Here is a 20,000-nt window from a genome sequence, read left to right on the forward strand (position 1 = left end):
GGCATTGAACCAGTAATTCATTGGATGATACCATTCCTTAATAAGGCTAATTTAACCTCTAATTGAGTGAGTGCATATATATATATATATTGGTCTATCAATCTATCTATATATAGGTATGCATATATATATATATATATATATATATATATATATTGGTATACTTACATACATATATATATATATTATATATATATATATATATATATATATATTGGTGTGTCAATCTTTTTATATATCATGCTAGCATGAAAGGTGGACGTTAAATGATGATGATGATGATGATGATGATGATATATATAAGAAAAGAGATGACAAAGAAACAAACGGTTATCTTATGAAGTCCAATAGCTTACAGCCGTTTCCACTATAAGATGTGGGGGACACTCATAATTGAGTGCCTTCTGTACTCAACTAACACCTTGTCCAGAGGCATACGTATATTGAGTCCTACACAAAGTTATTAGTATCACAATGACTAAGAAAAATATTAAAACATTATATATATATATATATATATATATAGTCATATCAATAGAGAAATGACAAAAAAGCAGAAGAGTATCTCGAACGATATTTTATGAACTTTAAAAATTCTCAGAAGACAGAGTATGATATGGTGCAGTGTGTGGAATAAAGACACACTCTGTAAAAATGATTGAAAATTTTGTAATTGAAAATATATTTTATTGAGGTTACAAAGCAAAAATTCAACTAAATATTAAATCAAAACTATAAGATATGCTGTAATGGGCGATATTTAAAGCCAGAGCAACGAAAAACAAGATGTGTATATGAAGAAATGTTGAAGTAATGGAAAGAAAAATCAATACTATTATTTTTTTTCTTTCTTAGTGGCCTGTGAAATATCTTTCTTCCGACTTGCTATTTTTCTTTATTAAAAGGGGGAAAAAAAAAAGAAATTGTAAAATAACAATAAAAAAGTAGAAATGGAGAGTTCATTGCTAGAAGGTTCTTTCGGTAAATCTGGATTAGAAATATAGATATATTTTTTTTTTTTACTTCTTTCAAACTTCAATAGATTAATAACTGGAGAGACAAATATGCTGGATGTGACTTTGAAATAGATGCAGTTCTAAATAAAATCATTTGCATACAGTTTAGTATTGGGTGTTGGGAGAAGGACTTCATTTATAGCAAAGTGAGGTGAATTGATACAAGCAGAGAAATATTATGGTGTTAGTAGGGTTGATCTTGAGACAAAGAATTCTCAAGGCAGAGCTTGTTGAAGATTGAATAAAAGCACATAAAAAACACAGGTGCTGGTGTCATGTAGAAAGCACTGGTGCTGGTGCCACGTAAAAAGCACAGATGCTGGTGCCACATGAAAAGCACTGGTGGTGCTATGTAAAAAGCACCCAGTACACTCTATAAAGTGATTGGTGTCAGGAAGGGCATCCAGCCATAGAGACCAAGCCAAAACAGACGATGGAATCTGGCCTTGGCAACTCCTGGCAAACCACTCAACCCATGGAAAACAGACATTAAATTATGATGATGATGATGATGATGATAATGATGAGGATGAAAGCAATACAAGACAATATGGAGTTAAGCTAAAAGACTGAGGTTACAAAAAACTGATGGTAGGCTAAAAGACTGAGGTTAACATTGGGAGTAAGAGAGTCAATCAAACAACCTTTTACAATTATGTAATTGAAGATATGGGCAGAACTATGTTGTCAAAAGCTTGCTTTGCTACCACATGGTATCAGGTTCAGTCCCACTGTGTGGCACCTTGTGCAAGTGTCCTCTATAATAACTTCAGGCTGATCAAATCCTTGAGTGAATTTGGTAGATGGAAACTGTGGAAGCCTGTCATCTATATATATATGTGTGTGTGTGTGTGTTTTACTTTCTTCTTTGCCTTGACACATTGCATGATACTTGTAAACGAGTGTCACTCTCATGCAAGCAGTGTCCTTCGGTTCCGTTTAAGCCATGTGACAATGGAAAAGTGGATGTTAAAATCATGACAGAGTTCTTTTAGCTTTTGTCTATCAAATCCACTCACAAAGCTTTGGATGGCCATGCCACATAGTAGAGAACTTAATAGTAATGTATATGACTTGAGATGTTTGCTCTGCCTTAACGTTTGTTGTCCTCTTTAACAATTATATTTCTGCTATATCGGATATCTGCAATGGCTCCATAACTACCGTCTCAGCCATAACCTTGGAGCCCTAGTAATCCGTTACAGCACTTAGCTAGCGTACCTAATCGTTTAGATTACCTGTGAACTAAACCCCCATATTTGGTATATATATATATATCTATATATATATATATATATATATATATATATATATATACATGCTAGCATGGAAAGCAGACGTTAAATGATGATGATGATATATATGTGTGTGTGTGTATTGGTCTCTGTGTTTGTCCCCCACCACTGCTTGATTGACAACTGGTGTTGGTTTGTTTATGTCCTTGTAACTTAGCAGTCTGGCAAAATAGACTGATAAAATAAGTACCGGACTTTAGATAAAAAATAACAAACACGGTAGTCGATTTGTTTGGCTAAAATACTCTTCAAGGCGGTGCCCCAGCATGGGCACAGTCTAATGACAAAAAAAAAAATAAATAAAAGATATTTCAGTCTGAAATGCTATAAAAAAAATAGGAAAACAAAAAAAAAAAAAGAAAGTGAAGGAAGTCAAACGATTTAGTGCAGATATCTAATTACATACACACACAAAGGAGGCCATGAAATATAGATAAAAGTACAATGTCTGGGTGGAAATTATGTTTTTAAAAAAGAAACAAGTCAGAATAGAGCAGACAGACTGATTCTGGTTGACCTAGCAATGGCGGGGGGGGGGGGGGGGGGGGTTACTCACAGAACCCCCCCCCCCCCCCCCCCGCCAAAAACCATGAGCCTTTCACAGATCACTGATTCTTATCATTAGTATCTTTCTCTTTCACTTGCTTTGGCCGCTGGTCCATGGCCATGCTGGAGCACTGCCTTGATGGATTTTAGTCAAAGAAATTGATAAGTACTTGTTATTTCTTTTTAAGTGGGGTACTCATTCTATCAGTCTCTTTTGTTGAACTGCTGGATTACAGGAATGTAAACAAACCAGCACTGGCTGTCAAGTGGTGGGGTTGGTGACAAACAGACACCAAGACACACACACATTTTTTTCTTCTTTTTCTTTTACTTGTTTCAGTCATTTGACTTTGGCCATGCTGGAGCACCGCCTTTAGTCGAGAAAATCGACTCCAGGACTTATTTTTTTGTAAGCCTAGTACTTATTCTATCGGTCTCTTTTTGCCGAACCGCTAAGTTACGGGGACGAAAACGCACCAGCATCGGTTGTCAAGCGATGGTGGGGGGACAAACACAGACACACAAACACACACACATATATATATATATATATATATATATATATATATATATATATATACGACGGGCTTCTTTCAGTTTCCGTCTAGCAAATCCACTCACAAGGCTTTGGTCGGCCTGAGGCTATAGTAGAAGACACTTGCCAAAGGTGCCACGCAGTGGGAATGAACCCGGAAACATGTGATTGGTAAGCAAGCTACTTACCACACAGCCACTCCTCCATATATATATAATTTAAATAATAAGGGTGAAAAATTGAATATTAATTTGATTAATATCAATTTAAACCAGTAGCCTAGCATATTGAAAAATCTGAAGAGTCAGAAAAATTATATTACATACATATAAAAGGGATGACCACTAAGTGGACATCCTTTTTGCTAGAAGAAGACCACCTACGGCCTGACCACTAAGAAAAGATTGTTCTCAAGAAAATTCAGCAAACACCAGAACATAAGAGGCTTAGTGGTCAGACCGTAGGTGGTCTTCTAGCAAAAGGGATGTCCACTTTATGTATGTTTTATATATATATATATATATATATATATATAATGGCCTTTCAGTTTCTTATTTCTTTACTGCCCACAAGGGGCTAACATATAGAGGGGACAAACAAGGGATTAAGTCGATTACATCGACCCTAGTGTGTAACTGGCACTTAATTTATCGACCCCGAAAGGATGAAAGGCAAAGTCGACCTCGGCGGAATTTGAACTCAGAACGTAAGGACAGATGAAATACCGCTAAGCATTTCACCCAGCGTGCTAACGTTTCTGCCAGCTTGCTGCTTTCACAGTTTCTGTCAATGAAATTTTCTCACAAGGGATTGAGTTGGTTCAGGGCTATAACAAATGACACTTGTCCAAGGTGCAGTGTACTGGGATTGAACCTCAAACCTATATAAGCGAGAACATGTCTGGTCATGGGGAAAATATGACACGATTGTTTGGTAAATTTGGAAAGTAGCTCTAAAATGAAAATGGTTAAAAACCATGATATAAGACACCTGAAACTTCTTACCTTTTATCTTTTACTCGTTTCACTCATTGGAATTTGGCCATGCTGGGGCACTGTCATGAAGTGTGAATGGATCGACCTGTAATTTTTCTTTGAAGTCTGGTACTTATTCTATTGGTCTTGTTTGCTGAACTAAGTTACATGAATGTAAACAAACCAACACTAATTGTCAGGTGATGGGGGGAGAGGACAAACACATATACAAAGGGCTTCCACACAGTTTCCATCAACCAAATTCATTCACAACGTATTAGTTGGTCAAGGGCTATAGTAAAAAAGAAAAAAACTTGCTCAAGGTGCTGCGCAGTGAGATTGAACTCCAGAACACATGTTTGCAAAGCAAGCTTCTTAACCACACAGCCATGCCTGTAGCATTCATCCAATCAACTTTAAAAAAAAAAATATTATATTAGATATTATAGTCCTAAATATACTATATTTGAAAATAAGATGGCATTGTCATGCTTGGAAAGCCTTTGATTGTAGGCCTGTCTATGTTTAGCGTGTTGGAGAAGGCTTTTCCCAAACCCTTTGATATAATTATAAGTTTAGTATATAAAAATTATCTATGAGGGTTTATTTCATGCTGACCACTTGATAAAAATCATTAACATGATTCTGTAAGTATATCTATATATACATACACACACAACTGGATTTCACAGTGTTTCTGCTTACTGAATTCACTGAAAAGCATTAATCTTAAAATCTTGGGAGGTACAATAGGACACTTGCACGGTGGTATTGAACCTGAGACCAAACTTTTGCAAATCAAACTTCATAACTGCATAGCCATGTGTGCATCTCTTAATTAAACCCTTCACTCCCTACAGAGCATAAGCCATTGATGACTTTGCTTAACTGTTCTCAACTCAGGGTTGTCTTTTCCGATTCTCTCCAGTTGGATTCTTTGCCTTTCCCTTACAGCTTCCTTTTGAATTTTGCTGTACTGCATCATGTTTCCCTGAGGGAAAACCCTCTTCTTCCAGACCTTGTTGGTTTTGATATGTCATTGATGCTTCCGTAACTTTGTTTTCTCTAGGTAGGGGTGTTGGCCCTATGCAAACCCATTTTTATTTCAGGGAAGAACTAGTCCATATTAGTTGGGCCTATATCCTTTGACTTGTCCAGCATGGGAGGCCCCTCCAGGAGCTTGCACTCTACTAGTATAGCTTTCAGGGCATTGAGATATACAAGCCCCTAAACCACAAGGACTGCACCTTATGGTGGATGCCTGAAACTATATATAAATAACTGTTTGTGTGGCTAAGTCAGGAAGGAGACCAATGCTTTTGACAAATTGTGGGAATCTGAACTTGGTAACAATGCTTGAAATATAGAGTACTCCACTAAGTCATTCAAGGACCCAAAGAGGGGTGTTAAAAAGGATGGTCAATGAAATCTACAAGATACAGCCCTTTCAATAAACTTCCTCATACCAGATTTGAAATTTTAAAAAATTTGTTGTGCTTGAAAAAATTGTCAATGCATGCAAAAATGAGAATTAAAATTGCTCTTGCACGCAACCAAACCCTGACAAAAACTTCCCTAACCACTCATCCTTCTATCTCACACTCACTCTGCCCAATCCTCTGTACCACTTATATTCACCTTCCTGTAACTAACACATCTTCACCACCCTTTTCTAACTAGGGTAACTGTGTATCTTGTCTACAACAAGATGCCTGTTCCTATCCCTCTATCATAGTGTAACCTCACATCATCTGGCATAAAACCACCTCCCCTCAGCCTCATTTGAGGAGTTTTTCCTTGCAAGTTACTTGGTGACCTCACAAGTGCTGGCGTTATGTAAAATGCACCCAGTACACTCTATAAAGTGGTTGATGTTAGGAAGAGCATCCAGCCGTAGAAACCATACCAAAGCAGACGATGGGATTTTGCACAGTCCTCTGGTTTGCTGGGCTCCTATCAAACCATCCAACACATGCTAGCACAGAAGGACGTTAAATCACGACAGGTGTAGCTTTTCAAACTGATTCCAATAACCGACTATAGAACCCTCTTTTTGAAGAAATTAATAAAGTTACAAACCTTTAGAGATTGGAAATTTTTTTTTTTCAGAATTTCAGCCAATCACAAAATACTGGATGTTGGAATTACCATGTGTTCCCTTAGCAAGAGACCTATACATCATCGTTAATGTCAGTTTTCCATGCTGGCATGGGTTGAACAGTTTGACTGAGGACTGGCAAGCCAGGAAGCTGCACCAGGCTCCAATCTGATCTGTAGAAACCTTGCCAGATTAGAGTGGAGCCTGGTATAGCCTCCCAACCCATGCCAGCATGGAAGGCATGATGATGACGTATAGGTCTCTTGCTAAGGGAACACATGGTAATTCCAGAAAATAGTTCCAATCTCTAAAGGTTTGTAACTTGATTAATTTCTTCAAAAAAGACGATTGTGATTTTCACATACAGCAGGAAAACTTACACGTGTAGAAATATTAAATATTAAAAAAAAGCTTAAGTTTGGATCTGGTGCAAAATGAAAAGATCTTAGTTTCCATTTAACCAATTTCACTCACAAATTTTGGATTGACTTGCAGCTCAGTAGAAGGCAATTGCCCAAAGTGTTGCTAAGTGAAATTAAAACCAGAACAATGCAACTGAGACACAAACCATTTAAACAGATGACCATGTCTGCTATGTGAGTGTATTTCATTTTTTTGTTTGTAACTTCACATTTTTTTAGCAAAACATATATTTCTACTACATTTCACTGTGGGTGACTGATTTCACACACATATATATAATCTACAGATCACCCATTAGTTGCTAAAAAAATTTTTTAATTTCAGAAGGAAGAAAACAAAATGAAACAAAAGATGAGAGTTTTAAAATTTATTTTACATGACAAAAAAAATAATTTTCATGGAACCAGAGTGAAAATTTAATCATTTAATTAATCAAACAAACTAGATATAAGCCTAATTTCTTTGTGGTTGGATATGCTTGATGAGAGGAATAATTATAATATAACAGTAGACGACAAAAGGCTTTTTATCATCAGCAATGTTTTACATCCACTCTTCCATGCAGGCATGGGTTTGGATAGTTATTCTGAAGTAGTATTTTATGACAGGAGGACCTACTTGTCATCACTCCTTTTAATGGCCTGCCCTTTATGACAAGCATTGGTCTAGCCTAGTAGTTAGATTGCTGCACTCACAATCGCAAAATCAAAGTTTCGATTCTTGGATCAGGCAGTGTATTGTGTTCTTGAGCCAAACAATTCGTCTCAATGTAGCCCTGCAACCACTTCGACAACTGACGTGTGGCACACCATGCACTTGTACAAGCAATGTCAATTTGATGGAGAGAGAGCGAGAATACGTAGAGCAGAAACACTTGATCAGTAGAAACAAATCATCCGTGCAGATTGTTCAGCAACAAGTTGTGGAAACTTCATCAAATGCTTACAACAGGAGACTCCACCATATCAAGTAGGCACACCGTGTATGTATTCTAAGACCAAGATACACAGCTAAATTAAATCAGAATATTTAATGCAAGTGATTAATTCACAAACCAGTGTTCTCTTATTCTTAGTAAATCTTTATTCCAAAAAGAAAAAAAAAAGCAGAAGTCTTAATTATATCTGAATATCATGCACAATTCAAAACAAAGCACATTGATGTCAAATTGTAATCACAAACAAACCACTAATTAATTTTGTGATTAAATTTAATTAGCTGAGCACTTCTTGAAGATATTAAAATGTCTTATAAATACAACTCATTTAAAACTGATTTTTCTTTCACTTTTACTTTGCAAGTCATCAGAGAATCCTAATGAAATCAGCATACATTTTTTTTCCTTTGTAAATTATTAACAAATACTATTTAAAATATCAAACTAATTTTTGCTTCAGTTTTAATTCTAATAATTATTTCTACTCTAGGCACAAAGCCTTGAAAACTTTTGGGAGTAAGGGGGCTAGTCAATTATATTGATCCCAGTGCATAACTGGTACTTATTTCATTAACCCCGAAAGGATGAAAGACGAAGTCGACCTAGGCGGAATTTGAACTCTGAACGAAGCAGCAGACGAAATACTACTAAACATTTTGCCCGGCGTGCTAAAGATTCTGCCAGCTCACTGCCTTAGTTTTAATTCTAATAATGCTAATAACTTAGAAAACTAATTTAAGACCAAATAGTTAGATACTATAAAGAGAAATTAAAAACTGAATATCCACTCATCATCATCATCATTTAACGTCCATTTCCATGCTAGTATGGGTTGGATGGTTCAATAGGAGCTGGCAAGGCTGGAGAGCTGCACCAGGCTCCAGTCATCTGCTTTGGCATAGTTTCTATGGATGGATGCCCTTCCTAACACCAACCACTTCACAGGGTGTACTGGGTGCATTTTATATAGCACCAGCACAGGTGCAATTTATGTGGCACTGGAACAGGTGCTGTGTACATGGTACCGGAGGGGTTGCCAAGTAGCTTAGAAGAGAAAGACCTCTCAGCTGAGAGAAGTGGCTGTGAGCCAGGTTAGAGTATAATAGAAGGACAGAGATAGTCGTCTTTCTATAGAAGGGATATTTGGCTACCCCAGGAGAAGGAGAGAGAGAGAGAGAGAATTAGTGAAAGTTAAAGACAGTCAGAGTGAGAGAGAGAGAGACAAAGAGATGGTGTTGGAAATGTAGAGGGGGATGCTCCATAAGAGTGTGAGCAGAGATGTTGAGATGGAGAAGATATGGCTGTAGCAAGTGACCGCGAGAGAACATGAAATGGCTGAGAGGAGTGGGGGGGGGGATATATTTATATATATAAAAAAAAAGATATGAAATATGAATTGGCTAATAGGACACAAGCTTGGAGAATTTAAATTGCATTTGTAGAACAGATGCATTGACAAAAGTGAATGGAGAAAAAAAAAAAAAGAAAGAAAAAGAGCTATGTGTTTCGAATTTTCAATTCCCTCTTGACTGGCTTCTCTGTAGACATATCTGGTCATGGAGAAACATTAGCTTGCTTGGAAACAGGTGATGGTTGGTGACAGGAAAGGCATCTCGCTGTTGAGGCAGATTTTCTACAGTGAAATGCCCTTCCTGTCACCAATATCTACCTGTTTCCAAGCAAGGTAATGTCTCCTCATGATTGCATATGTTCAGGCTACGAGGAAATATTAACTTGGTTTGAAGCACATGAGTGGTGGTGATGGGAGGGGCCTCTTGTCATAAAAATCTGTCTCAATGAAATTCTGAAAAGTAGACGTTAAAACAATGATTATGATGATGATGATGATGATGAAGACGAGACAAAAACTCAAGCTCAACAAACAACTGGAAGACAGATTTCATAAACACTTTTGATAATAGCCTCACTAGAAATTTCTGACGCAAACCTTTATAGTCATTGAAATGACCCCATGCAATCAGCCTACAGTAAGTCAGAAATCCTTCGATCACTTTTAGATAAGCTGAAAAAAATAGTAATAAAAATTCAGTTGAACTCAGTCATTCAAATACAATCAAGAATTTCTAATATAAAAAATAAATTTTTTATAGGTGTAGGAGTGGCTGTGTGGTAAGTAGCTTGCTTACCAACCACATGGTTCCGGGTTCAGTCCCACTGCGTGGCACCTTGGGCAGGTGTCTTCTACTATAGCCTCGGGCTGACCAAAGCCTTGTGAGTGGATTTGGTAGACGGAAACTGAAAGAAGCCCGTCGTATATATGTGTATATATATATGTGTATGTATATATATATATATGTATGTGTGTGTATGTTTGTGCGTCTGCGTTTGTCTCCTCAACATCGCTTGACAACCGATGCTGGTCTGTTTACGTTCCTGTAATTTAGTGGTTCGGCAAAAGAAACCAATAGATTAAATACTAGGCTTACAAAGAATAAGTCCTGGGGTTGATTTGCTCTACTAAAGGCGGTGCTCCAGCATGGCCACAATCAAAATGACTGAAACAAGTAAAAAGAGTATAGTAAGGTGTAAACAAATAATTTGTTAGAAAGCTGAGGAAACATAAGAGAAATATTTCCATTTCTTAAATTTTCAGAGACAAATGCTACAATCAAGTAAGAAGAACTGGCAATGGCTAATTTCACTTCCAGTCAGTTAGCACATATAAGTGTATGGGCGTGTTAAGATAAAGAGCACATAGTATTCAAGAGTTACAGACTCTATGACATACAAACTATTAATAATTAATTCTTCACAGCTTCCACACATGACCAATGCAATTACCCCTAAACCAATATTCTTTTACTCTTTTACTTGTTTCAGACTTTTGACTGTGGCCATGCTGGAGCACCGCCTTTAGTCGAGCAAATCGACCCCAGGACTTATTCTTTGGAAGCCTAGTACTTATTCTATCGGTCTCTTTTGCCGAACCGCTAAGTTACGGGGTCATAAACACACCAGCATCGGTTGTCAAGCTATGTTGGGGGGACAAACACAGACATACAAACACATACATATATACACATATATACGACAGGCTTCTTTCAGTTTCCGTCTACCAAATCCACTCACAAGGCTTTGGTCGGCCCGAGGCTAAAGTAGAAGACACTTGCCCAAGATGCCACGCAGTGGGACTGAACCAGGGACCATGTTGTTGGTAAGCAAGCTACTTACCACATAGCCACTCCTTCAAAATAACACGTTTCCTTAATACTCAAAAAACATTGTCTGTACACACACAGGCTCCCATTTATCATCACCATTTTCACGTCCACTTTTCTATACTCACATGGATAGGATGGAATTTGTCGAGGCAGGATGCCCTTCCTGTTGCCCACCATCACCTGTTCCCAAGTAAGGTAATATTTCCCCCCAATGCTCCTGCAGAAGATTGGAAACAAAGGACACTGCTTGCATGGCTGTGACATTCGTTTACAGCTACCGCATGAAGTCAAGGCATGGAGAAAGTAACACACAAACAACGGGCTTCTTTAAGTTTACCACTTGCTCACCGTACCATGCAGTGGGAGTGAACCTGGAATCATGTGGTTGGGAAGAAAACTTCTTACCACACAGCCACACCTGCACTCACTATTATATTGTAAATTTACACTTTTTACTTCATCCCTGTGAGGAAGCCCGTAGTATGTGTGTGTTTGTGCATCTTTATACTCGTATTTCACCGCTTGACAAACGGTGTTGGTTTGTTTTCAACCCGCAACTTAACTGTTTGGCAAAAAAAAAAAAAAGAGACCGATAGAGTAAGTACCAGACTTAAATGTAAGTAGTGGGAGTCGATTCGATTGACCGTACCCCTGCATGGCCGTAGTCCAATGACTGAAACAAGTAAAAGAATAAAGACAATAGACTGATATTTCACAAATAATAAATAGAACAGGTTACAACAAAAGAAGTCTAGTTTTAAGTATAGAATGTGGAAAAATCTAGCTTGACTCGGAGGAAATCAGAAAACCTCACCCGACTCAAATGAAAATGAGTTTGTTTATTAAAGTGAAAATATTCAAAATAAAAGAGTTATCCACCCTTGAGATGATTTTTAAAGCCCAACTTGGGTCAACATGGATTGTTTATTTATTACTAAATAATAATAGATTGATTGAAGTTATTTGTGAAATGAAGGGTCACTAATGGAATTAGTCTCTTTTGTGGATAGGATATATAAAAGATAACTTGAGAGAAATCGGAGGAAGATTATTAAATGTAAGCAAAAACTTACAGCACAGGGATGTGCAATATTATTATTTTTTTTTTTTACATGAACAGCTGAATGTTTTGCTAGATGATAACAAGCAAAATTAGGGATGTTGATTTGATAATAATAAAACTTCATTTCAGAAATTAAAAGCATAAACATAGATTTGATTCCAAAAATTTGTTGGATACAAATGCTGAAAGTGAAAGAGTCAGAACTAACAGGTGAATATTAAATTCTAACTTTTGGAAACACATAGATCCCAAGCTGCAAAGGAATCGCAGATTTATTTAAACAGTTCACAATAAACCTTTTTTTTTTTGATGATTAAAAAATTTTTTTTAATACAATTCAAAGATAGAGATTTTGTATGGTGCAAGGAATCTAGAATCCAGACGTCTTTGAGTTAACAGAAGTAAAATGTAACTCATGATACGGGACAATCTATAAGATTACCTTAAGAAAAAGAAGTCAGTATGAAAGATAACATTATAAATTGGCAATAATTTAAAATTATTGAATTAAGTAGTTTATTCGGCCAATACGATGTTATCAATATGTACTTAAAGCCACTGAACTGGATGAAGAAAATACAGCCATTTATATTTAATTCCTTAAGATATCAGAAAAATGACTTGGTAAACAGAAGATCGTGTTTATAAGCGTAATAAAGATATCTATTAATTGTTAAAACTTAAATAACAATTAAAGACTTGACGAAGCTTACGTGACAAAATGACAACGGAATGTACTTACGCCTATATTCCGCCATCAAACGTCTCAGAGCAGATCCTGCCATTTTTCACTTGTTATCAAATTTGTTTTTCTCTCTTCAAAATTTCATTCCTTGTTTACGCCTGTCGATGTGTCGTCAGTGTAAATCTTAAACAACCTATTTGTAACAAGAGCACGGACATCACCGTGACACCGCCATTACAAATAGGAAGTACAACCGCAGTCGTCGAGTAAGAGCGAGATGGTGATTAGTCAGTTTGGAAATATGTTTAAATTACTGGCCAATCAGCATCGAGCTTTTAGAACGCAGTCACAACGGCGCATTAGCTGTGTAATCGAAGAGCCGGTGATTTTGTGTCTTCGTCTGTTAAGAGACGTATGAGCAGATTCCTAAGCGTAATACTCTGTTTTCCCGTATTCGCTGCAACGGAAAAGGAAAAATTGAGAGGGAAAACTAAAAAGAAAAAAAAAAGATTGGAATATAGTTCCCTCAACGCGAAAACTTCCATTGATTGCACCGGTTTTTGAACAATCGAAAACCCTAAACTTCCTAAAAGGACGTATCGATGGCCGGAGGCGGCTCTTACAGAAATCTATTTAATTTTTCATCGACTAATTATCTATTCTGGGAGGAAATTTGGTTTCCCAGTTCGAGCAAAAAGAAGACTGGAGTAGTGGTTGTATATTGTGAATAAGAACCGAAGACGCAGGACGACTAATTCGTCGTGGAAGAATCCTCATTTAATTCGAGATATCTTCATCTACAAACACGAACAAACTCTATCATTTAGATAAGTCATTCTTATTGCCGGAAAAAAAAAATCACATCTTCATAACAGAAAAACGAAACTGACATTTTTCTTTTAATAATTTCATTATATTTAAAATTAATTCATCGTTTATTTAAATATCTGCATACAAGATTTATTTAAGCAAGAAAGAAAAAAAAACAACCAAAACATATTATATTTATATATCCATATATATATATAATCGGATTATCATCTCAACATCTCTATGCATCATCTTTCGACTTGGATGTTTTCGGGGTTTTCTTTCTTGTTAATATAAAACTTGTGTGCGAACGAAACGAAACTCGATGGTGTTGTTGTTACTAAACATGTTTTTGTAAACATAATACTAATACACACAATAGTGTATCTAGTTTTAGTGACGATCTCATGTCGATGAAGCACATAAACAAACCTAGCAGTCAATCAAGGAGGCTTTCTCACTGAAGGCAGCAAAGCACTTCATACGAATCAGGAAGATAAACCATATCTTTTATTCATTTTTCTTTTTTTTCCATTTCTCTCTTTATCCTCCTCCTATAATTCTCACTTCACCTAATTCGGTGAGATTTTTTAAGTTCTTCATCTGAAATTTCAACATTCATATTGCTTTTAAAGCTCGGATCTACCACAGAAGAATTTATTATCGAGTTGAGATATTATATGATGGCTAATGACGATGTTAAATGGGAGGTAAGCTATTATTTACCAAAAAATGATTTCCTTCTCATTGTTTCTTCATTTCTTCCTTTCTTTTCTGTTCTCATTTTTTGTTACAACCCATAATGTAAAGCAACCCACGTGACCGCAGTTTATTCTTCTAATTGGCTGCTTTCACCGCGTGACCTTCTGTTGCGGTTTTGATTGGTCAGTAACGGCGCGCTTAATTTAAATCCCCTAATTCACCGATTGTTGCTTGTTTTGTTTTTTAATGCTTATAGTTTATTAAATCCAACCATGGCGAGCTCACCTCTGAAGGTAATTGGGTTTTAATATAACTTCTTCGTAACCTGATATATATTTATAGATCTCAATTGTTTTCGATCTTCATTCATGATTACGATTTCTTTTTTTTTTTTGACTGGGAAGAGAGACAATTGATTCAATGAGATCAAAAGCTGTCATCTGTTTATAATTTTTTTTAATTGAATAACTTCGATCTAATCAATGTAATTTCATTATTATTATTATGTAAACTTACTATCTTCACTCGTAGAAACAAACTCAAACGACGACCGATCAGATTCAACTGTCATTGAATTTAAATTTACACTTTAAAAAATGGCTGAATCAAACGCTTAAATACATTCAAATAATAATGAATGCATGTCTTTATTAAAAAGAAAAAAAATCACATGAAGATTTGCATTTTTTTAATTGTCGCAAGTCAGCTCTGATCGAGCAGTTTTATGAAGATCAGATGCATTCTAATCATAACTATCCATTCTGCCTTAGTACTGTATCGGTGACCCCTTCATATTAACGGTTGGTATCCGAGAAGAAATTGCAGTCATAAACCAGTTAACAATGATAGATTGACAGTTAAAAGTTAGAGCTTCTAAAGAAATAAACAAGAGTATTTGATCGAATTTTGACAGTCCTGAGAGGTACCGAAAGAATGCCTTTTAAAAGATCTAGTATAGCTTGATCTAATAGTAACGGCGCCAATTTCTTGTATAAATGACGAAGCAGCCCGATTCAAATACTGCTCTATTAGGGGTTAAAGGGCACTGTATACTTGAAGATTTTTCTCCTTTATTTAATTATGTTCATCTATTTCATTTACAGTCGTAATATGAAGGAGGGTCATCGGTTATGCAATGTGTCCTTTCCTAAGACTGATTTTCAGGGAGATGTTGGCCGCGATTTATGATAACAGCTCAAACGGTCATCAACAGTTTATCCAAATCTCCGGATAATCGTTAAGTAATTCTTGTTTTAAAAGAACATATGAACTAATTGATGTTAAGGATGATCTAATAATTCTTTTTGCATGGCTATCTATTACAATTTAAACAATTTTGAACGAGATCTTGGGTTTTTGTCAAATTTAAAAGATAAGGTATTCCCAGCTCTTCACTAATTTTTTCACTTGAAACAATGTTAAATCATAAAAATAGATATTTTGCCTCAAGTTTTATTTGGACAAACGGTCCAAATTTTACAATTATTTAGTCTTCAATGCTTGAACTTTTGAGTAAATGGTTGAGGGGGCATTGAAAGAGTGAGATAGAAACGAAATAGTGGTGATAAAAGATTCGATCATACATATATATATATCTGTTTCTGAGCTTTCTTCAACGATGTTGTTGCTATTTTTAATGTCTTCCGATGTTAGAGCGAATCGTTTACGTGTGTGTTATATTTACACACGCGTAATATGTTTTTAACAGTTGAACTCAATGTAGAAAAGCATATAAATATTGGGTTAAAAAAGTCCTTTGGTCTGTTTAGCTTCAGATCAGCCCCTATTGATTAAGATCTACGCTCAGATCGTTTCAACCGCGACCATTTCCCTCTGTAGACATTGTTTAGAGTGTCTGTCTTCTTTTAAGTCGACAGGATATATTTGAGTAGGGATCAAGACAAAACACTCTTGTCGCTCCAAATTTTTTTAAAGAAAATAATGAAAACATTTATAATTTGCTAAAATAATATGAACAAATTTATCTTTTAATTTGGGGGGGGGCGGGCGAATTTTAATTATTTCGCATTTGTTTTTAAATCCCAGGTGTTCTGATCTCATTTACGTTTTAAACATAGATTTTTTTTGTTCTTCACTCATTTGAGGAGATTTGGCTGCTATTTCTAGTAAGTCGAGCGATCGCATAGGAGCTCCTTCGTAAATGAGGATATATATTAAAAACTTTAAAATAATTAATTGCGTGGCATAATGAATATACTGATTACAGGAAATTGGCTTAATACAGACGTCCTGATCCGAAACTCGACCGACGAAGGATTGCAGGTGTAGGCAATCTTTCGTTTAATGTACATATAATGGCGGACAACAAAATGCGAGGAAATCAACTGGCCAAACCGTATCTTACACTGTGAGCCAGTTTTCGTTTCGTAAATCCCAACAACACTGTTTGTTATATATATATATACATATATGTATATATATATATAAGAAGAACACAATCAAAAGAGACGTGGAGTTTCTTTCGTCAACCAAAAGTGAATATCACGCCTTGCATGGAAGACGCATCAGACAATCCTCTTAACAACAAGCACATTGTGTAAATCGTTAAGTGGGTTTATTATTTTTTTAAAGGGCCCCCGATCGTCGGCTTTAATTAAGACGACAATATTGTAATACTTCTAAATGAATTTACGTTTCTCCAATAAATCGAATCGAATATGCCATGGACATATATATATATATATATATATATATATATATATATATATATATATATATATGTGTTTATTCTACATTTGTAAATTTAGAAGCTCAGCCCATCTTTGGGCTGCTTAGTGACCTACTTACCTTCCTTATCAAGAAGCGCGAATTTTGAATCTCCACAAACGTCTAAACGTACCTGATGAATAAATTGCCTTAAACTTATTCATTAAACATTAACCAAAAATTTGAAATTTGTTACAGCTTTTTCCTTTCTCCTGTAACAAGTTTTGTTTCTTATCTTTCAAAATTTGTGCAGTAAGACTTGTTTTAGTCACTGGACACCTTACACCATGGTTAACGCTTTATGATTTCATTAACGATCCTATTATATTACTACACATAATTGCGATCGTATATACTATATATATGAATTAAACTTATAAAATAACGAGAGAACGAATTTTGATGCTTGATTGAGACATATTAGGACACTATTAGTTTTATTCTATAATAGATTTTCTGTTGACATGTTTTTTACATTCAGTTTCTTTATCTCCTCTGTCTTTCCATTTACTTCGGTAAAAACTCCATTGATATTTTGGTTAGGTCTCAAGACAACAAAGTTGCATACACTATCGGCTGCTTCAGTGTATTTCTATATTACATAGAATAATTTCTAATACAGGCAGAAGGCCAGCCATTTTGGGGGAGATGCTGTGTAGCTAATTAGATTGAATTTCCCCCCGGATTTCATTTATTCATTGATCAAAGTTGTTGTGTATGGCAGAATCTGTAGAGCATCTGACCAAAATACTTGCCTACCGTATGGTTACGTCCCTTTACTGTCTGAATTCGAGCCCCGATTTAGGCCAGTTGTCTTCCAGTAACGTTTCGATGTCGATAAAGTAAATACTGGAATCGATACGATCGACAATCAGTGCTGGCCCAGTATAAATAATAAACATTGAACGTAGTTTATACGAAGTTTGGGAATGTGGGTGTGTCCTGTCCTGGTTTTTCTAGTGACGCACTGACCCGGAGGAGATTTATATATATATATATATATATTGCGGAGATGTACTTGCATAGCAAGTGACCTGATCTGAGATCGTGTGCAGGAACGAAAACAATTGCAGCGTGGAAGGTGTTTATAAGCCATTTAAAATAACACAAGATTTTACTTTTTTTGTGTGTTATTTTAAATGGCTTATAAACACCTTCCACGCTGCAATTGTATATATATATATATATATATAGATATATATATATATAAATTGAGGTATGAAGAGGAATTAGAGGTTGAATTTTGTGATAGAAGTACCCTAATTAAATTTATACATATGTGGTTGGCATAACCATGATTGACGGATAAAATGCTTTGTGATTTTTGTTCTGGCTGTTTACGTTAATGAGTTGGACGAGGTGAACTTTGCCTTACATCATTCTGAAGTCGATTAAATATAATTGAGTGGGATCGATGTAATCGTCTGCCCTTTCCCCTCTAAATTGAGGTCGTGTGTTTTTTATGTAAATAGATCAACACTTGCTTAAATATTTTTCATTGTATGTGGAACTAGTAAAACATTAATTGCAATTATTACTATGAAAAATAGAACAACCGGATATACAAAACATTTACGTTATTTTCTCGTATACGATCTCTCTCTATTTTTAATTGAGACCAATGTCTTAGATTTCGAATGGATATTTTGGAAAAATAACTCTTTGTTGGTTAAATACCGTGATTTCTTTGAATGGTTTGAAAAAGGAATGTATAAATCATATATAAATGTATACGAGTTTATAGATTAACTATTTTGAATATTTTACTTTTTGTGTGTGTGTATAGGTATGCTGCAGTTTAGAAAATCTTGAGTAAATGCTATATACCATAGTTATTGTATTTTAGATTTTGAAATCTGTCTGTAGTAAGCAAGAAAGGTTTTAGATGCAGTCCTTAATGCTTCATTTGAATGTTAATTGTAAACTATCTTTACCAATTACTCTGTTCCTTAAAAAAAAAAAAATGGACTGCTGTAGGAACAAGATGAAGTCGTTTTGTCCTCGTGTTTCAAGTATAAATACCGAAGATTAAATTGGGTTCAGATTTCATTCAGCGATTATGTTGCTTATACCTTTCACGAATAGGTAATAACTGATGCTGATTAAGAAAAAGGAAAAAAAAAAAATCAAGTGTTCTCTGTTTTTATCGTTTCTGAAAATAAATGTAGCGATTATTTTGAGAATTTTTTCAGTTTACTATAGCTTGATTCTTATTTGTAGTATTTTTGTTTTTAAATATTTTATTTGAAAATATATTTCTAATATGTGGTGTGTTTTCATTGTTGTGATTGTTATTAGGAAAGAAAGAAAACGGCTTGTTTTATACATGTGTTAGGTGCCCGCTTTACTCAAATATTTGCTGTTCAGACAAATCAGAAAATGCAAGGGAATTAACTCTGTAAAAACCAGGCATTTAAATTCCAACTTTTTTTTTTACATTTGAGAAAAGAAAATTAAAATTATATCTCGGTCGAAATTTCCTGAAATTGTTAATCAGACTGGTTTTACTACTTTAATTTTGTTCAATGTTTACCTTTTTGTGAAGATTTAAAACATACAGTGACAATTTTGATTGTAATATATCAGAAGAATTTTGAAGAGAACAGGTGCTTCGCCCTTTTGGCTTCGTTAAGTCTCATTCTGTTTTCGCTGCAATCTCAACTGTAAAGTGGTTAATATGCACAAGTAATCATATAGTGTTGTAGGTTTTTTTTTAATCAATTCCCAAATCTAAGCCATCAAAGGATTAAATTCAGATATTTACACCGTCTGGTTAAAAATAACAAAAGACATGGTTTCTGACTGCAGTAAAGATTTTAACTAAGATGACACGTTTTGTCTTGGAAATATTTCCCCAAATATATTTAGGGTTAGTTTCTACTGCTTATGGTGTTAGAAATTCTATCAATTAAATATATTTCTTTGATCTTGTAAATATTTGCGACATAATGATATGAAATGTACTGGATTAGTTATCTTTTTAATTCATCTCATGAAGGTATATACA

At 35.3% G+C, this 20,000-nt stretch overlaps 2 protein-coding genes across 13 annotated transcripts in view; one reads left to right on the forward strand and one right to left on the reverse strand.

Moving 5' to 3' along the window:
• Nucleotides 1–12,999, reverse strand: part of LOC106882797 (ubiquitin-conjugating enzyme E2 G2) — an 85,864-nt gene extending 72,865 nt beyond the window's left edge. Inside the window, exon 1 of the mRNA XM_052970034.2 lies at nucleotides 12,812–12,999. Coding sequence (XP_052825994.1) covers nucleotides 12,812–12,854 — 43 coding nt within the window. The 5' untranslated portion in view covers nucleotides 12,855–12,999. The remainder of the gene's footprint in view (nucleotides 1–12,811) is intronic.
• A 103-nt stretch (nucleotides 13,000–13,102) lies between these two features.
• Nucleotides 13,103–20,000, forward strand: part of LOC106883641 (DNA topoisomerase 2-alpha) — a 77,823-nt gene continuing 70,925 nt past the window's right edge. For 7 of the 12 annotated variants that reach the window (XM_089356309.1, XM_089356314.1, XM_089356313.1 and 4 more), the window contains exon 1: nucleotides 13,103–14,274. In XM_089356309.1, the coding sequence (XP_089212435.1) occupies nucleotides 14,245–14,274 (30 nt within the window). In that variant the 5' untranslated portion in view covers nucleotides 13,103–14,244. Of the gene's footprint in view, nucleotides 14,275–14,492; nucleotides 14,560–20,000 lie in introns of those variants that run through there. The other 5 variants (XM_089356310.1, XM_089356315.1, XM_089356319.1 and 2 more) reach the window with 1 other exon arrangement.

The sequence above is a fragment of the Octopus bimaculoides genome, chromosome 8 (assembly GCF_046866305.1).
Source record: "Octopus bimaculoides isolate indiv1 chromosome 8, ASM4686630v1, whole genome shotgun sequence".
Lineage (NCBI taxonomy): Eukaryota > Metazoa > Mollusca > Cephalopoda > Octopoda > Octopodidae > Octopus > Octopus bimaculoides.